Source organism: Rhincodon typus, chromosome 19 (genome assembly GCF_021869965.1).
Source record: "Rhincodon typus isolate 14 chromosome 19, sRhiTyp1.1, whole genome shotgun sequence".
NCBI classification, from domain to species: Eukaryota; Metazoa; Chordata; class Chondrichthyes; order Orectolobiformes; family Rhincodontidae; genus Rhincodon; species Rhincodon typus.
Window position 1 is genome coordinate 5,517,794 of NC_063350.1, and position 16,738 is coordinate 5,534,531.

At 43.1% G+C, this 16,738-nt stretch overlaps 1 protein-coding gene across 3 annotated transcripts in view; it reads right to left on the bottom strand.

Moving 5' to 3' along the window:
• Nucleotides 1-10,103: 10,103 nt before the first annotated feature.
• The window catches only part of LOC109926065 (syntenin-1-like), a 32,408-nt gene continuing 25,773 nt past the window's right edge, over nt 10,104-16,738 (bottom strand). For all 3 annotated transcript variants that reach the window (XM_048608230.1, XM_048608229.1, XM_048608228.1), the window contains exons 7-9: nt 14,806-14,977; nt 11,248-11,339; nt 10,104-10,508 (exon numbers count right to left, since the gene is read on the bottom strand). In XM_048608230.1, the coding sequence (XP_048464187.1) occupies nt 10,457-10,508; nt 11,248-11,339; nt 14,806-14,977 (316 nt within the window). In that variant the 3' untranslated portion in view covers nt 10,104-10,456. The remainder of the gene's footprint in view (nt 10,509-11,247; nt 11,340-14,805; nt 14,978-16,738) is intronic.

Here is a 16,738-nt window from a genome sequence, read left to right on the forward strand (position 1 = left end):
CCCACCTCCTCATCCCATCACCCATACCATTCCCACACCCCATCACCTCACCCCATCAATCCCTCACCTCACCGCCCCACACCCCCACCTCCTCTCCCCATCACCCATACCATCCCGACACCCCATCACACCCTCACCTCACCGCCCCACACCCCCACCTCCTCACCCCATCACCCATACCATCCCCTCACCCCATCACCCCATCACCCATACCATCCCCTCACCCTCTCACCCATCACCTCCTCTCCCCATTACTCCCCACCCCCACTTTCTCCACCCACAGTCTCTCATCCACTCGCTCTAACTGCCGTCCCCACCCCCTTAACACCCTCACCCCCCCAGCCCCTCCCCCTCACTCACTCCATCTCCACCCCATAACACCTAATTCCCACCCTGTACCCCTCATTCCCACTGCATCACCCCAAACCCCTCACCCTCACCTACTAAAAACTGCAACACCATCCCCTTGCCACCCCTATTCCACCTCCCCACCACTCCATACTCCCATTCCCTCACCCCAATGCCCTCACCCCAACTTACTCCACCCCCTTACCATTCCAGTTGCACTCCTTCAACCCTCATCCACCCCCACCTCCACCCAACACAGACCCCTATCCCTCCTATATCCCTTCACAGGGAGACCCAAAGTTGTATCTGTAGCCCCCCAGCTGTTTGCACTACCATCAATAACTCATCAATACACAGATGTAGGAAACTATACAAATAACCCACACAGTTGAGCCAGTTCGGAAGCTGGAACTTTGCACTGCATTGCATGGCTGAAAAATATGATGTTTCAGATACTTCTGGGACTATTTCCACAGCTCTTAAAATCTCCATGTTGGTGTTAAAGTTACTTAAAGGCAAAGTATTAAACTTTTTTTTACATTTCCATCAGCTGCACAGTTACAAAATGCTGCTTTCACTCCACTAGATGCAAAATAAAATGTACTAAGTGTAATGACTTTTCAATTTGCAGGGGTTGCCTCAGTTCTCATTCACCCTGAGCTCTTGCTGATGTTCAACTATTGCTTGTAACTGCCCCACCAGCCGCAAGTGTCTGTAAGAATCACTGTACGGTTTCAGTAAATACAGCACTCAGCTTGTCCAGTGTTTCCCCTTTTATGTTGTACTCACATGGCTGTTTATTTATTTATGTTTCTCTTTTGCAACTTTCTTTGTTTGCACTGATCAAAGTGGGAAGGTTCATTATTTGCATTTCTGACACAAAATTGAGAGGTAAACACTGAGAGAAATTTGCCAACTTTGTGCTGATAGGCAGATTAGATTCCTCCCTATAGTGTGCCTCATTACTGCTACAAGTTTTGCTAGTACCACAATCACCCTGCTACCTCTTTCATTCTGATTGCCATTCAGGCTGGATTAGTGACATCAGGAGACTTGCCAAACTCATTTTCCTATTGGTCTCTTACCAGGGTTTAAAGGGTTAAATTCCAGAGTCAGGTTGCATAGACTGGGTTTGTCTTCCCTTAAGTTTTTGAAGATTGAGGAATGATCTGTTAAAATGTTTAAAATAACTAAGTTATCTGAATAATGTTAATAAGAGAGACATGCTGTCAGTTTTCTTTTTGTCTCGTACTTGTCCAGATACATTCAAAAGTGTCAAATTTGAAATGATCACAATTGATATTTAGGCAAGACAGTAACCTTCAGCAACATATCTCCTTTCAGCAACATTCAAATTCAAACCTCATAGTGTTAACGGGGAGAAACTATTTCCTCTGTTGCAGGAATCAGGAGCAAGGTGGCACCAAATTATATTTAGAAACAAATAATTTAAGAGTGAAATCAGGAAACAGTTTTCACACGCAGGTAGAGTCGAGTCGAGCTCTGGAACTTTTCCCCAAAGGCTTGATTCTGGGAGCAGTTGAAGCTTTCACTAGTGAGATTGGCATTCTTGTTAGGGAAGAGTTTTGAAGGATATGGAGCCAAGACAAGTAAATGTGCCTGAAAGACAGTGCAAGCATGATTTAATTGAATGAAGGGGCTGAATAGCCTTCTTCCCATTCCAAAGTTCCTTTATAATCAGTCTAAGTTTGCTGGTGTCATCAAATCAGTTTGGAATGGGTTTGAACTGAGACTAGTTAATTCATTTTATCTGTCTGCAAACCCTCCACATATAATCACATTTTCATAACTGAGAATGTATTTCAGCATATTATTGTCCACATTTTTAAAATTCATTTATGGGATGTGGGTGTTACTGCCTGGGCCAGTATTTATTGCCCGTCCCTAGTTGCCCTTGAGAAGGTGGTGGTGAGCTGCCTTCTTGAACCACTACAGTCCTCCTACTGTGGGTTGACCCACAATGCCATTAGGGAGGGAATTCCAGGACATTGACCCGGCGACAGTGAAGGAACAGCAATATATTTCCAAGTCAGGATGATGAGAAGCTTGGAGGGGAATTTGAAGATGATGATGCTGCAATTGTCCTTCTAGATGGAAGTGGTCGTAGGTTTGGAAGGTGCTGTCTGAGGATCTTTGGTGAATTTCTGCAGTGCATCTTGTAGTTAGTACACACTGCTGTTACTGAGCATCGGTGTTGGAGGGAGTGGATGCTTGTGGATGTAGTACCAATCAAGCGGGCTGCTTTGTCCTGGATGGTGTCAAGCTTCTTGAGTGTTGTTGGGGCTGCACTCATCCAGGCAAGTGGGGAGTATTCCATCGCACTCCTGACTTGTGCCTTTCAGAAGGTGGACAGGCTTTGGGGAGTCAGGAGGTATATTCCTAGTCTCTGACTCGCTCTTGTAGTGGCTGTGTTCTTGTGACAAGTCCTTGAGTTCCTGATCAATGGTAACCCCCAAGATATTGATTATGGGGTATTTAGTGATCATAATATCATTGAATATCAAGGGGTAGTGGTTAGATTGTCTCTTATTGGTGATAGTCATAGCCTGGCATTTATGTGACACGAATATTACTTGCCACTTGTCAGCCCAAGCCTGGATATTGTCCAGATCTTGTTGCATTTGAACACTGACTGCTTCAGTATCTGAGGAGTCGCGAATGGTGCTGAACATTGTGCAATCATTGGTGAACATCCCCACTTCTGACCTTATGATGGAGGGAAGGTCATTGATAAAGCAGCTGAAGATGGTTGAGCTGAGGACACTACCCTGAGGAACTCCTGCAGAGATGTCCTGGAGCTGAGATGACTAACCTACAACAACCACAACATCTTCCTATGTATCAGGTATGTCTCTAACCAGTGAAAAGTTTGTCCCCAATACCCATTGATTCCAGTTTTGCTTGGGCTCCTTGATGCCATACTCGGTCAAATGCAGCCTTGATATCAAGGGCTGTCACTCTCACCTCACCTCTGGAATTCAGCTGTTTTGTCCATGTTTGAACCAAGGCTGTAATGAGGTCAGGAGCTGAGTGGCCCTGGCAGAACCCAAACTGAGCATCACTGAGCAGGTTATTGCTGAGCAAGTGCTGTGTGATAGCACTGTTGATGACACCTTCCATCACTTTACTGATGATCGAGAGTAGACTGATGGGGCAGTAATTGACCGTGTTGGATTTGTCCTACTTTTTATGTACAGGACATACCTGGGCAAGTTTCCACATGGCCGGGTAGATGCCAGTGTCGTAATTGTATTGGAACATCTTGGCTAGGGAAGCGGCAAGTTCTGGAGCACAAGTCTTCAGTACTATTGCCAGAATGTTGTCAGGGCCCATAGCCTTTGCAGTATTCAGTGTCGCCAATCATTTCTTGATATCACGTGGACTGAATCGAATTAGCTGAAGACTGGTCACTGTAATGCTGAGGACTATTGGAGAAGACCGAGATGGATCATCCACTTGGCACTTCTGGCTGAAGATTGCTGCGAATTCTTCAGCCTTATCTTTTGCACTGATGGGCTGGGCTCTTGCATCATTGAGGATGGGGATATTTGTGGAGCCTCCTCCTCCAGTGAGTTTAATTGTCCACCACCATTCACGACTGGATGTGACAGGACTTCAGAGCTTAGATCTAGTCCATTGGTTGTGGGATCGCTTAGCTTTGTCTATCACTTGTTGCTTATGCTGTTTGGTATGCAAGTTTGGTGGCTTTACCAGTTTGACACCTCGTTTTTAGGTACGAATGGTGCTGCTCCTGGCATGCCCTCCTACACACTGTATTGAACCAGGGTTGGTTCCCTGGCTTGATCGTAATGGTTGAGTGGGGGATATGCTGGGCCATGAGATTACAGATTGTGTTCGAGTATAATTCTGCTGCTGTTGATACCACAGTGCCTCATGGATGCCCAGTCTTGGGTTGCTAGATGTGTTCGCAATCTGTCCCATTTAGGACGGCGATAATGCCACACAATACCATGGAGAGTATACTTCATCTCCACAAGGACTGTGCAATGGTCACGCTTACCGATACTGTCATGGACAGATGCAACTGCAGCTGGCAGTTTGGTAAGGATGAGGTCAAGGTATGTTTTTCCCTCTTGTTGGTTCCCTCACCCCCTGCCGCAGACCCAGTCTAGCAGCTATGTCCTTTAGGACCCGACCAGCTCGATCAGTAGTACTGCTGCTGAGCCACTCTTGGTGGTGGACATTGAAATCCCCCACCCAGAGTACATTTTGTGTCCTTGCCATCCGCGGGTGCTTCCTCCAAGTGTTGCTCAACATTGAGGAGTACCAATTCACCAGCCAAGGGAGGACAGTATATGGTAATCAGCAGGAGGTTTCCTTGCCCATGTTTAACCTGAAGCCATGAGACATGGGGTCCGGAGTCAATGCTGAGCGCTGTGGGGGCAACTCTCTCCCACTGTATACCACTGTACCGTGACCATATCTGGCTATCCTCTGAGGTGTCTGTGAGACATCTCTCCCAATGTTGGCACTAGCCTCCAAATGTTAGTAAGGAAGACTTTGCAGGGTCGACAGGGCTGTTTCGGCCATCTTTTCTGGTACCTAGTTCAATGCCAGATGGTCCATCTAGTTTCATGTCTTTGAGACTTGGTAGCGATTGATACAATTGAATGGATTGCCATTTCAGAGGGCGATTGAGAGTCAATCACATTGTGGGTCTGGAGTCACATGTAATCCAAACCAGATAAGGATGGCAGTTTCCTTCCCGAAAGGACATTTGTGAACCAAATGGGTTTTTCTAACAATTGGTAATGGTTTCGAAGTCAGCAGTTGATTCTTAATTCCAGATTTTTTTATTTTATTGACTTCAAATTTCATGACCTGCTGTGGTGGGATTTGAACCCGGGTCCCCAGGACATTCACTGAGTTTCTGGATTAATAGGTCCAGTAATAATACTACTAGGCCATCACCTCCTCATTCTTTCAAGGAACATAGTACAGTCAACATTCAGCAGATCACCTACCCTTCAAAATGGCACTAAGCTTAATGTTTTTAAAAAACCTCGAGGACAACTCTCCCAATATTCAGTGACCCCATGTCTCCCAATGTCATAGAGATCTACAGCACACAACAATGTCCTTCAGCCCATTGTATCTGTGCTGGTCAAAAACAAACGCTTAACTATGCAAAGATTAATAGAAAGAGGCCCATCTTCAACCCTATGCTAGCTTAACTGCTAAAGCAGTCACATTGGCACAAGTTTCTGGGGATAAGCAAGGAGAAGAATGAATCCGTATCAGTGCTGCATGATGCTTGAAGGATAGTTCACTCTCTGGGGTTTAGGAGGGAGGGAGTGGGTGTTATATGATCAGCTTATCTTCAGCTGATTGAATGGCCCAAACTGGACCACAGTGCTGGAGAGAGGTGGGGGTGGGGAGGCAGCACTGGGTCATCAGTCCTTTTATTAAAAATCTTAAATAGTAGAGCATTTATTTTAAGCAAGAGAGCAAAATATCAAATCAGTCCAGAGAATATGAATGAATTCAGGTTCATTTGGATGTGTTTAGGACTGATTATCTGTTCAGCCACAATAGACTATGTATTTTACTGTGAAAGTCATTCTGTACAAGTGAGTAGTGTTCATTGGGTGTAGAATGTTCTGAACCATTCCATTTAAATGTCAGAAGAGAGCTGTTCCTAAAGTCAATTCATTGCTACTTCAGACAAGCAGAGAGAATGCTGGAGAAACTCAGCAGGTCTGGCAGCATCTGTGGAGACAGAAACAGAGTTAATGGTTCAGGTCTAATAAAGATTTTCTTCAGAACCCTATCCAACCCCAATTCAGAATTCATGAGTTCTCAAGAAGAGTCACACTAGATTCACAATGTTAACTCTGTTTCTGTTCACAGCTGCTGAGTTTCTCCAGAGTTCTGCATTTGTTTCAGATTTCCAGCATCCACAGTATTTTGCTGTTATGTCTTTACTATTTAAGGTAGGACAAGGGACTTTCTTTTATATTTCATCTCTAGCATCTCTTAATTAATTCTTAAGTCTTGGGCATTGCTGTTAAGGTTGGCATTTACTGTTCATTTTCATGTTACCTCGCAAAGTAAGTTTTGGAGGCAGGATGCCTTCTTGATGTGTTGGACATACTAATGGTGATGGTGCTGGGAAATGGCATGTTGAATCCATTCATCATGAAGAAATAGCAATACACATCAGATTCTGGCACAGGCCGTAGCTTGGAGATGACAGTGTTTTTGTTGTTGACTTGGGATGGTTTCATTGTTCTATTTCCACATAAACCATGCCTCTCCCTCCCCTGGTGAGCTGAAATTCATCATTTTCACTGGGTATCAAACCCAGGGAAGAATCATGCATTAGAGCTCAGCTGACTGACCAGAAACCTATCAGCCCAATTATGTCTGTTTTATGTGTGTGACCATGTTCAAATCGTGTGTGTGTGTGCGTGTGTGTGTTGACACTTGCTAGGGATCACCCAGACACCCAAACTGCAACTGAACCCATTGGTGTTTGGCAAATAAGTAAAGCACTTCATTCTGTGTTCTGTTGATTTCTTATACCACCGTTGCTGTAGCCATCAGGGTGAACTATACTTGAAATAAAACATTTAAACTCTGGGCACATTCTGTAATCTCTGCAAGGAAAGTCAGGAACTCAAAATATTGATTGAAAATTACTAGCATTGCAAAATGTGTCTTCCAGCAAGTTAATGACTCTAGTTCCTATCTAAACTCACACAACCACAGTAAAAATGCTGATAATTGGGCCGAGTTCTGGGCTCCACTTCCAGAATTTGCAGCTTGTGATTGAGCCAAACAAAGGGATTGAATTCCCAACTCCACAGCCTCAAGGACTCCGGGTAACCTTGGAGGCCACCACGCTGACTGTGAAGAAACAAGAACTACACCTCACACAGGCAATTTGGACCAATTAATGGCATTACTCCCATACTAATGGGTGTGATGGGGGAGGGGATGATGGGTCCTTAGCTGTGAACCCTTCATCCAAATATGGGAAGTTGTACCAAGCAGTTCAGACCACCAGGATGTTGTGGGCACTAATTAGCTGATGATCCCCTCGGCCCCTCCCTCCAGGAGAGCACTAAAATAAAAATGTCCTAAATGTCACATTGGAACATTAGAGACCTTGCTTCCCAAATAAGGACCTCAGTCCCCAAGGTTCGTACTTTGGTCCCAGTTGGGGGATGGGTAGAATGAGAGATATTTTTATTCCCTCCACTGTTTTGTGCTTGGGCCTTGGTATAAATTGGGTCTTGCCTCGTGAACCTCTTCACTACCTTTGGCCATCATGATGGCCATGTTTTCAGCCACCTAGACCCCAAACTCAGGAATGGCCACCCCTTAAACCTCCCACCTCACCTTCAAATCTGCTGTTTTAAGTGAAACATTGGATCAGATCCCTGTTATTCTCTTGTGTGGCTCTCTGTCGAATTTTGTTTGTGAACATTCCTGCGGCATCATTATGGGATGTTTTATATTTAAAGTGCTATATAAATGCTGGTTGTTGTTGACTTCAGTTGACCACAGCTACAGTCAAAAGCAAAACTCGCCTATGGTTTGTGCAGCATGAAGCAATTTTAATGAATGTAATTTTATCAGGTTGCATTTGAAGATCATAAGGTAATTGAAATAATGCTGTAAGATTAACTTAAATCACAAAGAGTGACAGTGTTACAAACCCAGGACTGAGAATTTGGGGCTAAAATTGGTTTAGTGCTGGAGCGAGTCACTATCAACAGAAAAAGAAGTCAGAGTGTAAATGGCCAATCGTTTTGCCATTGCTGCATCACTTTCCAGGTTTAATTTAACCCCACAGCTGCCTCAACTACACTTGCTCATAAGGCAGACCTGCCTGGACTCTGTTCCATTCTTCATTCCCATCATTTCTGTTCTGACAATGGCATTTCTGAGTGTCCTTTCCAGAGGTTTCCTCTTTTGCACCACCCGTCCCTAACCCCCAAATTCTTTATGATTGACAGGACCCTCAACCCCTTCTGCCCTCACCCTGTGCCCTCCCTCCAGGAGGATGATAGGATTCTCCTTGTCCTCACTTTCCACTGCAACAGCCTCCATCTTCAGTAGACCATTGTCCACCATTTCTGCCGCCTCCAGCAGGATGCCACCACTAAACAAATTTCCCTGTCCTCTCCCATGCTTGCACTCCAAAAGGAATTTTTTGTTTATTCATTCATGGGATAAGGGTGTCACTGACTGGGCCAACACTTATTGCCCAAACCTAGTTGCCCAGACAGCAGTCAACCATGTTGCGGAGAATCTGGAGTCACGTGTAGCCCAGACCAGGTAAGGAAACCAGATTTCCTTCCCTGAAGGGCATTAGTGAACCAGATAGGTTTTTCCTTTTTGTTCCAACTGACTCCCCACTCTTCCAGCAGTATAAAGCTCACCATATATCTCTCTCTTTAGTTCCAAAGAACACAGTCATACTGGACTCAAAAGGTAAGTGGTTTCTCTTTCCACAGCCAGATCTGCTGAGTTTCTCCACTTTCTATTTTAGATCTGCAGCATCAATACTTCACTTTTGTTAATTTATCCCCATTTGAGTCTGTAGAATATTTAGATATGATGAAACATTGGCCTCAATTCACTCATGTCTGCACTCATCTCCGTATCCTCATTTAGCCCCACAGACAGCAATTTCAAGGCACAGAATAAAAACAAAAAATTTGTTGAGCTATGTTGTGTTGCAAGAGTTGCAAGTTATTCCCTCTAGTTGCAGAACTGAGAACAGTGTAAAATCTAGGTGCTTTTTTTGGGGGGGGGAGGTGGGGGAAGATGGGATTTTACAAACTATAATCTTTGAAGAATACCTTAAACTTGCTGGAAGGATTCCATCAGAAGAAATTTAACCCATTCACACTCCCAAATGATTCTCCCATGAATTAATTCCAGCAGGGAGTGGTAGTCACAGGAGTTCACATCTACTTATGTTTCCATCTGTCTGAATTCATGACACCAATGGAGTTTCACCTTTAACCCACGAGCATCTGCTTGATACTTACAATGGGGTGGGGGGTATTTTAATCCTGGCATCTCCAGCTTTGTGGTGATTGATTTTAATTTCTCCATTTTATTCAGTTCATTCTCACAACAGAAGCTTATTTTTCAGGAACTGATAGTGTTTGACGTGGACCCTTATTAATAAATTTCCATTCTCATCCCCTCTCCCATTGGTCAATAACTGGGCTTCAGCTCATTTGACCCTGACCTATATCTGGGCTCTGGCCAATGAACCTGACCAATAGCTGGGCTCTGGCCAGTGTGACCGGATGTGGGCTGTGGGCAAGATTGATGCCCAAACAGTCCTAATTTCTTTTACACTGAGTAGGATGCTGGGCCACTATTGTGGGTCTGGAGCTACATATAAGCCAAACTGGGTAAGGATGTTAAATTGCTTTTCCTAAAGGACATTAATGAACCAAATGGTTTTTTAACCACAATTGGTATTAGTTTAATGGTCACAGTTACTGAGACTAGCTTTCAACTCCAGAGTTATTCACTGAATTTACATTCCACCAACTGCCGTGGTGGGATTTGAACCCATGTCCCTACAGCATAGCCTGGACTTCTAGATTACTAGCCTAGTGACATTAGCCACTACTTGTAGCCAGCACATCATTGGTTGGGGTCTAATTTGCATGCGCTGTTTCACAATATGCCACATCCCATTTTGTTGCATAGAATTCCCAAAATTATTTAGAATCTTTAAAGACTCTCAATCCATGACTTTATTCGCTAACCAGTGCCCACAGCAATGATACTATATGGAAGCTTAAAGGATTAATGATTTACAATTACATCAATCTATAGCACATTCATTAAGAGTTCAACCCAAGAATATTTTAACATGGGGGGGGAATGCGTGGGGTTATTGATAGGGACTGATATAATAAACAGAGAGCAAATGTGGAACAATGCAAACCCTGTGAGGAATTGCCAAATCAGCAAAACATACACATGAGAAGAAAGCAGAGCTGGAACCCGTCTGCTTAAATGAGGCAAGATCCCAGCCTGGAGGATTCTACGTTGGATCGATATTGTAAATTATTTGGTGAATATCATCTTACACCTCTGGAGTGGAGTGATCCATCTGGGACACAAGGCCCGAAGACATCCTGCAGGAAGATCAAAGGTGGGATCAGGTCAGAGCAACATTACAATAACTTACATTTATATAGCACCATTAAAAGGTAGTAAAATGTTTTGAGGTACTTCACAGGAGTGGAAATCAGACAAAAACTGACACCATGCTACAAGAGAAAAGAGATTAAGACAGGTGACCAAGCATCAAAGTCAGGTTTTACCAGAGTAAAAGACAAGCGTGAGCTAATTTGAGTCAGGAATTCCAGAATTTAGGGTCCAGGCAGTTAAAGATAATTCTGGCTTCTCGTCAATCTTCACTTACTGCACCATGGGATTGCAATGGTGGTGGAGGCGGGTACAGTTACAACATTTAAAAGGCATCTGGGTAGGTATATGAATAGAAAGGGTTTAGAGGGATATGGGCCAAATTCTGGCAAATGGGACTAAGTCAGATTGGGATGTCTGGTCAGCATGGATGAGTTGGACCGAAGGGTCTGTTTCCATGCTCTGTGGTTCTAGCATTTTTTAATTCCAAGTTTCTATTGAATTTAAATGTCACCATCTGCCATGGTGGGATTTGAACCCATGTCCCCGGCACATTAGCCTGGAGTTCTGGGTTATTAGTCCAGTGACATTAGCACTCCACCATCCTCCCCTGCAGCAGAGTGAAGACCAGTGTAGGTCAGTTAGCATTGGTGATTGCCATCATACTATCATTATAACTGTCTGAACGCTGCCACAGCACCACACGCTCCTTATTTGCTTACTAACCTCTTCACCATGTGCTCATAGATGATACTCGGCATGACAGTAATGGTGACTGCACTCCCAGCAGCGGCCAGGATATCACCGACCTGTGAGTCCTGTAAATGGAGAAATAACTATGAACATAAAGGCTCAAGTGTAATAAATATTCAGCGTACCTCTTCACTTTGTAAATTACAGGTACTGATAGGATACAGGTACAGAAATCAGAATGATTGTGGGGATGGAGCGATTATGAGGAACAATTAAATGAACATCTTCTCACTAAAAGAGAAGGTGGAGGTTAATAGGATTGCTGCATAATTACGGTGACAAACCTTCAGACCTGGTCCAGAACTGTCGAACTGGAGAACACAACTTACATTTGAACTGGATAAATTCAAAAGTAAGCTTTTGGAAATAGTACATCAGTGAGCAACTGGTCAATCTTTGTTGGGTTTGGCCTGAAAAGTGCTAACTAATGTTCATATCACACAAATGCCAGGCAATGGCCATCTGCAACAAAACAGAATCTAACCATTGTCCCTTGACATTCAATGGGGTTGCCATCACTGAATCCCCCACTGTCAATATCCTGGGCGTTTCCATTGACCAGAAACTCAACTGAACTTATCATATAAATACAGTGGCTACAAGAGCTGGTCAGAGGCTAGAAATACACTGCGAATAACAAGCCTCTCACGATAATGAGGTGAAAATATATCACTGTTTATTCTGTTAAAATCCTGGAACTCCCTCATTAAAATCAAGTTTACCATCCACCTAACCATTTTGACACACTCTGTCACTACCAAAGATTTGTTCACCTTTTACATGTTAAATCATTACTTATGATCATTACTTCTCAGTTCAGATCACCACACTCAAGTAGTTATTAATCAACCAAGTAGCCCTTTCTATCAGTGTTTGAAAAGGGACTTTTTTCATTTGTTTGGCTAAGATATTCAAACATGGACACTAGATGTCACCTTTAGCACAACTCCTGAATTCCACGTGATCAGCCCCTTCTATTTAGACTTACAATGATCCTTTTAGAAATCATTCTCAGAACATGGCTCAGCAGTCCTTCCAGTGCCATAGAAAATATTATTCAGTGACAAAACAGGATGTATGAGTCATTGGTATATATTGACTGAAAGATCCAGTCAGGCTACATGTTAGAGCAGAGAGTCAAAGGGGAAACAGCAGCCCATGTTGGTGCATCACAGCACCACCTGGTGAAAGAAGCAGAAAGTACGAGTGAAACAGCAACAACAGTGACTGGTATCCGAGGGCAGAGCTGCCAAATCAGTGTGTTGCAACCGGTAATGCAAGTTTCCTATTACTGTTGTTGCAGGCAATGGTTTAGTCAAGGAAAACTGCGGTTATTACAGGAACAGAATCATAATATTGAAGATACAGGAAATCTGAACTTAAAGATAAGGTTAAATAAAAACCAAAAGAACTCCGAATGTTGTAAATCAGGAACAAAAACAGAAGTTCCTGGAAAAGCTCAACAGGTCTAGCGGCATCTGTGAGGAAAAGTCAGTTAACGTTTTGGGTCCGGTGACCCTTCCTCAGTAACTTCTGTTTTTGTTAAAGATAGGGCTACTATGACAATTAACAGACTCGAAGAAGCCATTCTAAGTGAGCAAGTTAGCTGTTTTACATCATCTTCGCTTGTGTGTGACATGCTGTCATTTGTTAAATTTTATTTAATCTGTAATTACTATAGAATCTGGCACTCTGTGCTGTGTATTACTGTTTCTGTGTATGCTGTGGACTTGGGCATCTAAGCTGAACTTAGAAGCTTAGAAAAATGCAGCTTGACATAAACACAGAGTATAAAATGTGTCAGGCCAAGTAGCAATGAAGACTGTAAATACAGGGACTTGTCTCCATTGAGAAGCATTGAAAAATTGTCCACTGCTTATCGTTAAGATGGCAAAGGAGAACTCTATGGCTTCTGGGGATGCACAATATTTTCGGAATTTTACTTGATAAGTCCAGCTTTTTGGTGTTTGTCAAAATAAAACAAATCACAACACGCACCAAAGGAAAAGAGAAAAATCTCTAACAGTAGATCATTTTGAGGCAACAAAACAGAGTTGAGGGACAGAACTACCCCACACCATCACTCTCTCTCTCAAATTCCTTAGCAACTAGACCTGAAGCAGGGTGGGAGGGGCTTGCAGAAGAGAAGAGGAAAAGGAGACAGCATCTTTGATTCTGACCAGTCGTCAGTAAAATGGAGCAACTAGGTCAAATTATCCTTAACAATGAGCCAAAACCCTGTCAACATCTCTGCTCCTATGATGCTGCTTGGCCTGCTGTGTTCATCCAGCCCTGCCCCTTGTTGTCTCGGATTCTCCAGCATCTGCAGTTCCTACTATCCCTGTCAACATCTCATTGGCTTCATCCCATTTCAGCCAGGAATGCGTTGACACAATCAAGGGTGAATTCTTAGAAGAAACAGAAATTCCAGTTTGAAAACAATTACCAGTATCTGAAGGCAGACATGGCCACTTTGATTTTAATTATTCTTTTGTGGTTGTGGAAAAATCAGCTTTGTTTTTTTTTCTGTTGTTTTTCATCTGCATTTTGTGGATGTGCCTTGATTGGATGAGAATTACAAAATGATATTGTGGAATTGCCTAAAAAACATAATAAAACTTTCAAAGGCATTATATTAGATAGCAAAATTTGAAACTCAACTACTTTTGGAGATGACCAAAAGTTGGGTCAAAGAGATTTTGAGAGGTTTTAAAGGGAAAGTGAGGGAGAGAGATGCAGGGGTTTTGTTTCGGAGATCTTGATACCTAGTTGGGTGCAAGTAGAGCCACCAATTGGCGGGGGTTAAAATCATGAATAATGAACTGGTCAGGATTCAAATAGTGCAAAGATTTCAGAGGGTTGTGCAGATGGAGTAATTATAGAGGTCAGGAGAGGCAAGGTGATGCTAGCTTGGCTTGGATAAGGCTCTCAGCAGCAGATGAGCTGAGGCAGGGACTGAATGAGATGATGGTACGGAGCTGAAAGTAGGTTACTTTAATGATGGCATGGAAAACTGATCAGAATTTATCACAGGGTCAAATATGATGCCAAAGTGACAGACAGTCTGAAACGGAGAAAGAGGAGAGGCATTATGAAATAAATGGTAAAAATTTAAATGAGTTTTAGGAACAGAGGGGTCTAGAAACATAAATAGACAGATCTTTGCTGTGATTTGCACTGCTTCACAGGCCTGACTTTAAAATGGAGACTTGCTTATATCTGTATGATCCAGTTCAAATTATTCCCTGTCCTTCAACCCTCCTTCATCAGAACACTACATCTGGATTAGAGTTCTCATGGGCAACACTGTGGGAAATTGGCTCATCAAATGTTGTATTATTGGAATGACTACAGAGTCAGGCTATGTTATTAAGGTTCCTAAAGATTTTGGAAATATTACAATTCTTGGAATTACTACAGACTGTAAACTGTTGTAGTTTTTAGGTGAACTGTGACTATTAAGGTTATTACAGGTTATGAGTAAAATTAGTGATGAGTGAAACTATTCAAGTTCTGTAGATTGTCTCTTACCTTCAGTCCAATGATGTTCTGGCCATTGATCTCACAGACATAGTGATCAGTTAATAATCCGTTCCTGGCTGCAGAACTGTCTTTCACGATGGAAGTGATTTTTCCACGTTTGTAGATGAAACCAACATGTCCAGTGCTGTCCTTGTGCATGGTGATCGTTCTCTGGAATGGCCTTGGGAAAGGAAATAAACACAATCATTAAAAAACTAACAAGGATTTATATATGGCATAGAAAAAAAAAACAATTACTAGTCATATAAAGGCTGTGGACTGAAATGTTTACAGTATAGATGCTGTTAAACTGGAAAGAGTGCAGAAATTATTTACAAGGATGTTGCCAGCACTGAAGGGTTTGCGTTATAGGGAAAGCCTAAGCAGGCTGGACACTGCTTCCCGGGAGCATTGGAGGCTGAAGGCTGACCTTATAGAGGTTTATAAAATCATGAGGGGCATAGATAAGGTGAATAGCAAACGTCTTTTCCCTAGGGTAAGGAAGTTCAAAAGTCGGGGGCATATTTTTAAGGCGACAGGGGAAAAGTTTAAAAAGAACCTGCGGGGCAAAATTTTCACACAGACAGTGGTTTTTATGTGGAATGAGCTGCCAGAGGAAGTGATGGAGGCTGGTACAATTACAACATTTAAAAGACATTTGGATAGGTACATGAATAGGAAATGTTTACAGGGATATGGGCCAAACGCAGGCAAGTGGGACTAGTTTTAGTTTGGGAAACTTGGTTGGCATAGACTGAAGGTCTGTTTCTGTACTGCATGTATCTATGACTCTATAACTGGTTTCCATCAATTTGTCTACAATAGACATGAGGAGAGGAAAATTTTACTGTAGAGAACCTTTGGAACAATTGGTCCTAAGTCACCTTTTTGTTCCAATCGCATTATCCTTGGAGGACACAAGGTGGGAATGCAGCTCTTGGAGTTGAATTCCAGGTTTTGCAGAGCTGAAGATGTTTGGGAATGGAATTTCAGAGCTAATGGTCTAAAACAGATGAAAGCTGAAGCCACGGTGACCAACTGTGGGAAATAAAGTTGAAGGAAGCAGGACATAGAGACAGAGGTGTTAGAGCCCAATCAGATGCCATTTGGCTCACTGAGTCAATACTAGCTCTTTGTTTAGCAATCCATACATCGGGATGGTGGGGAATGCAGAGCTGTCAGGCAATTGTAGGCTTGAGGAGGTGAGGGATGCAAGTGTTGGTAAGTGGGTTGGGGGTGGCAAGACCATGAAGTGGTTGCTGACCTGGGGCTGTAGATCAGTGAGCACAGGATGATAGGTGACTTAGACTTGGTGCGAGTTAGGACATTGGCAACTTTAGGATGAGTTGAGGTTGGCCAGGAAAACATTGGAATGGATGAGTCTGGAGGTAATGCAAACATGGAGGAGATATTTTGCTATGATGCCAGCTGATGTTGTTATTATACAAATCAAACCCCAGACTGAAATTTGGCTTGATAAATCATAGTTTTGGTTTTAAAGAGATGGTGTCTCACTGAAACATGAGCATACAATGTTGCAAAGTTGGTTTTAACAATAAAATAGAAGTTTATTTCACAAAAGACATAAAGATGAAATAGAATAAACCCAAACTATTTACATATAAGCTAACAAGGTGTAGAGCTGGATGAACACAGCAGGCCAAGCAGCATCAGAGGAGCAGGAAGGCTGATGTTTCAGGTCGAGACCCTTCTTCAGAAATGGGGGAGGGGAAGGGGATTCTGAAATAAATAGGGAGAGGGGGGAGGCAGATAGAAGATGGATAGAGGAGAAGATAGGTGGAGAGGAAACAGACTGGTCAAAGAGGCGGGGATGGAGCCAGTAAAGGTGAGTGTAGGTGGGGAGTTAGGGAGGGGATAGGTCGGTCCAGGGAGGACAGACAGGTCAAGGAGGCGGGATGAGGTTAGTAGGTAGGAGATGGGG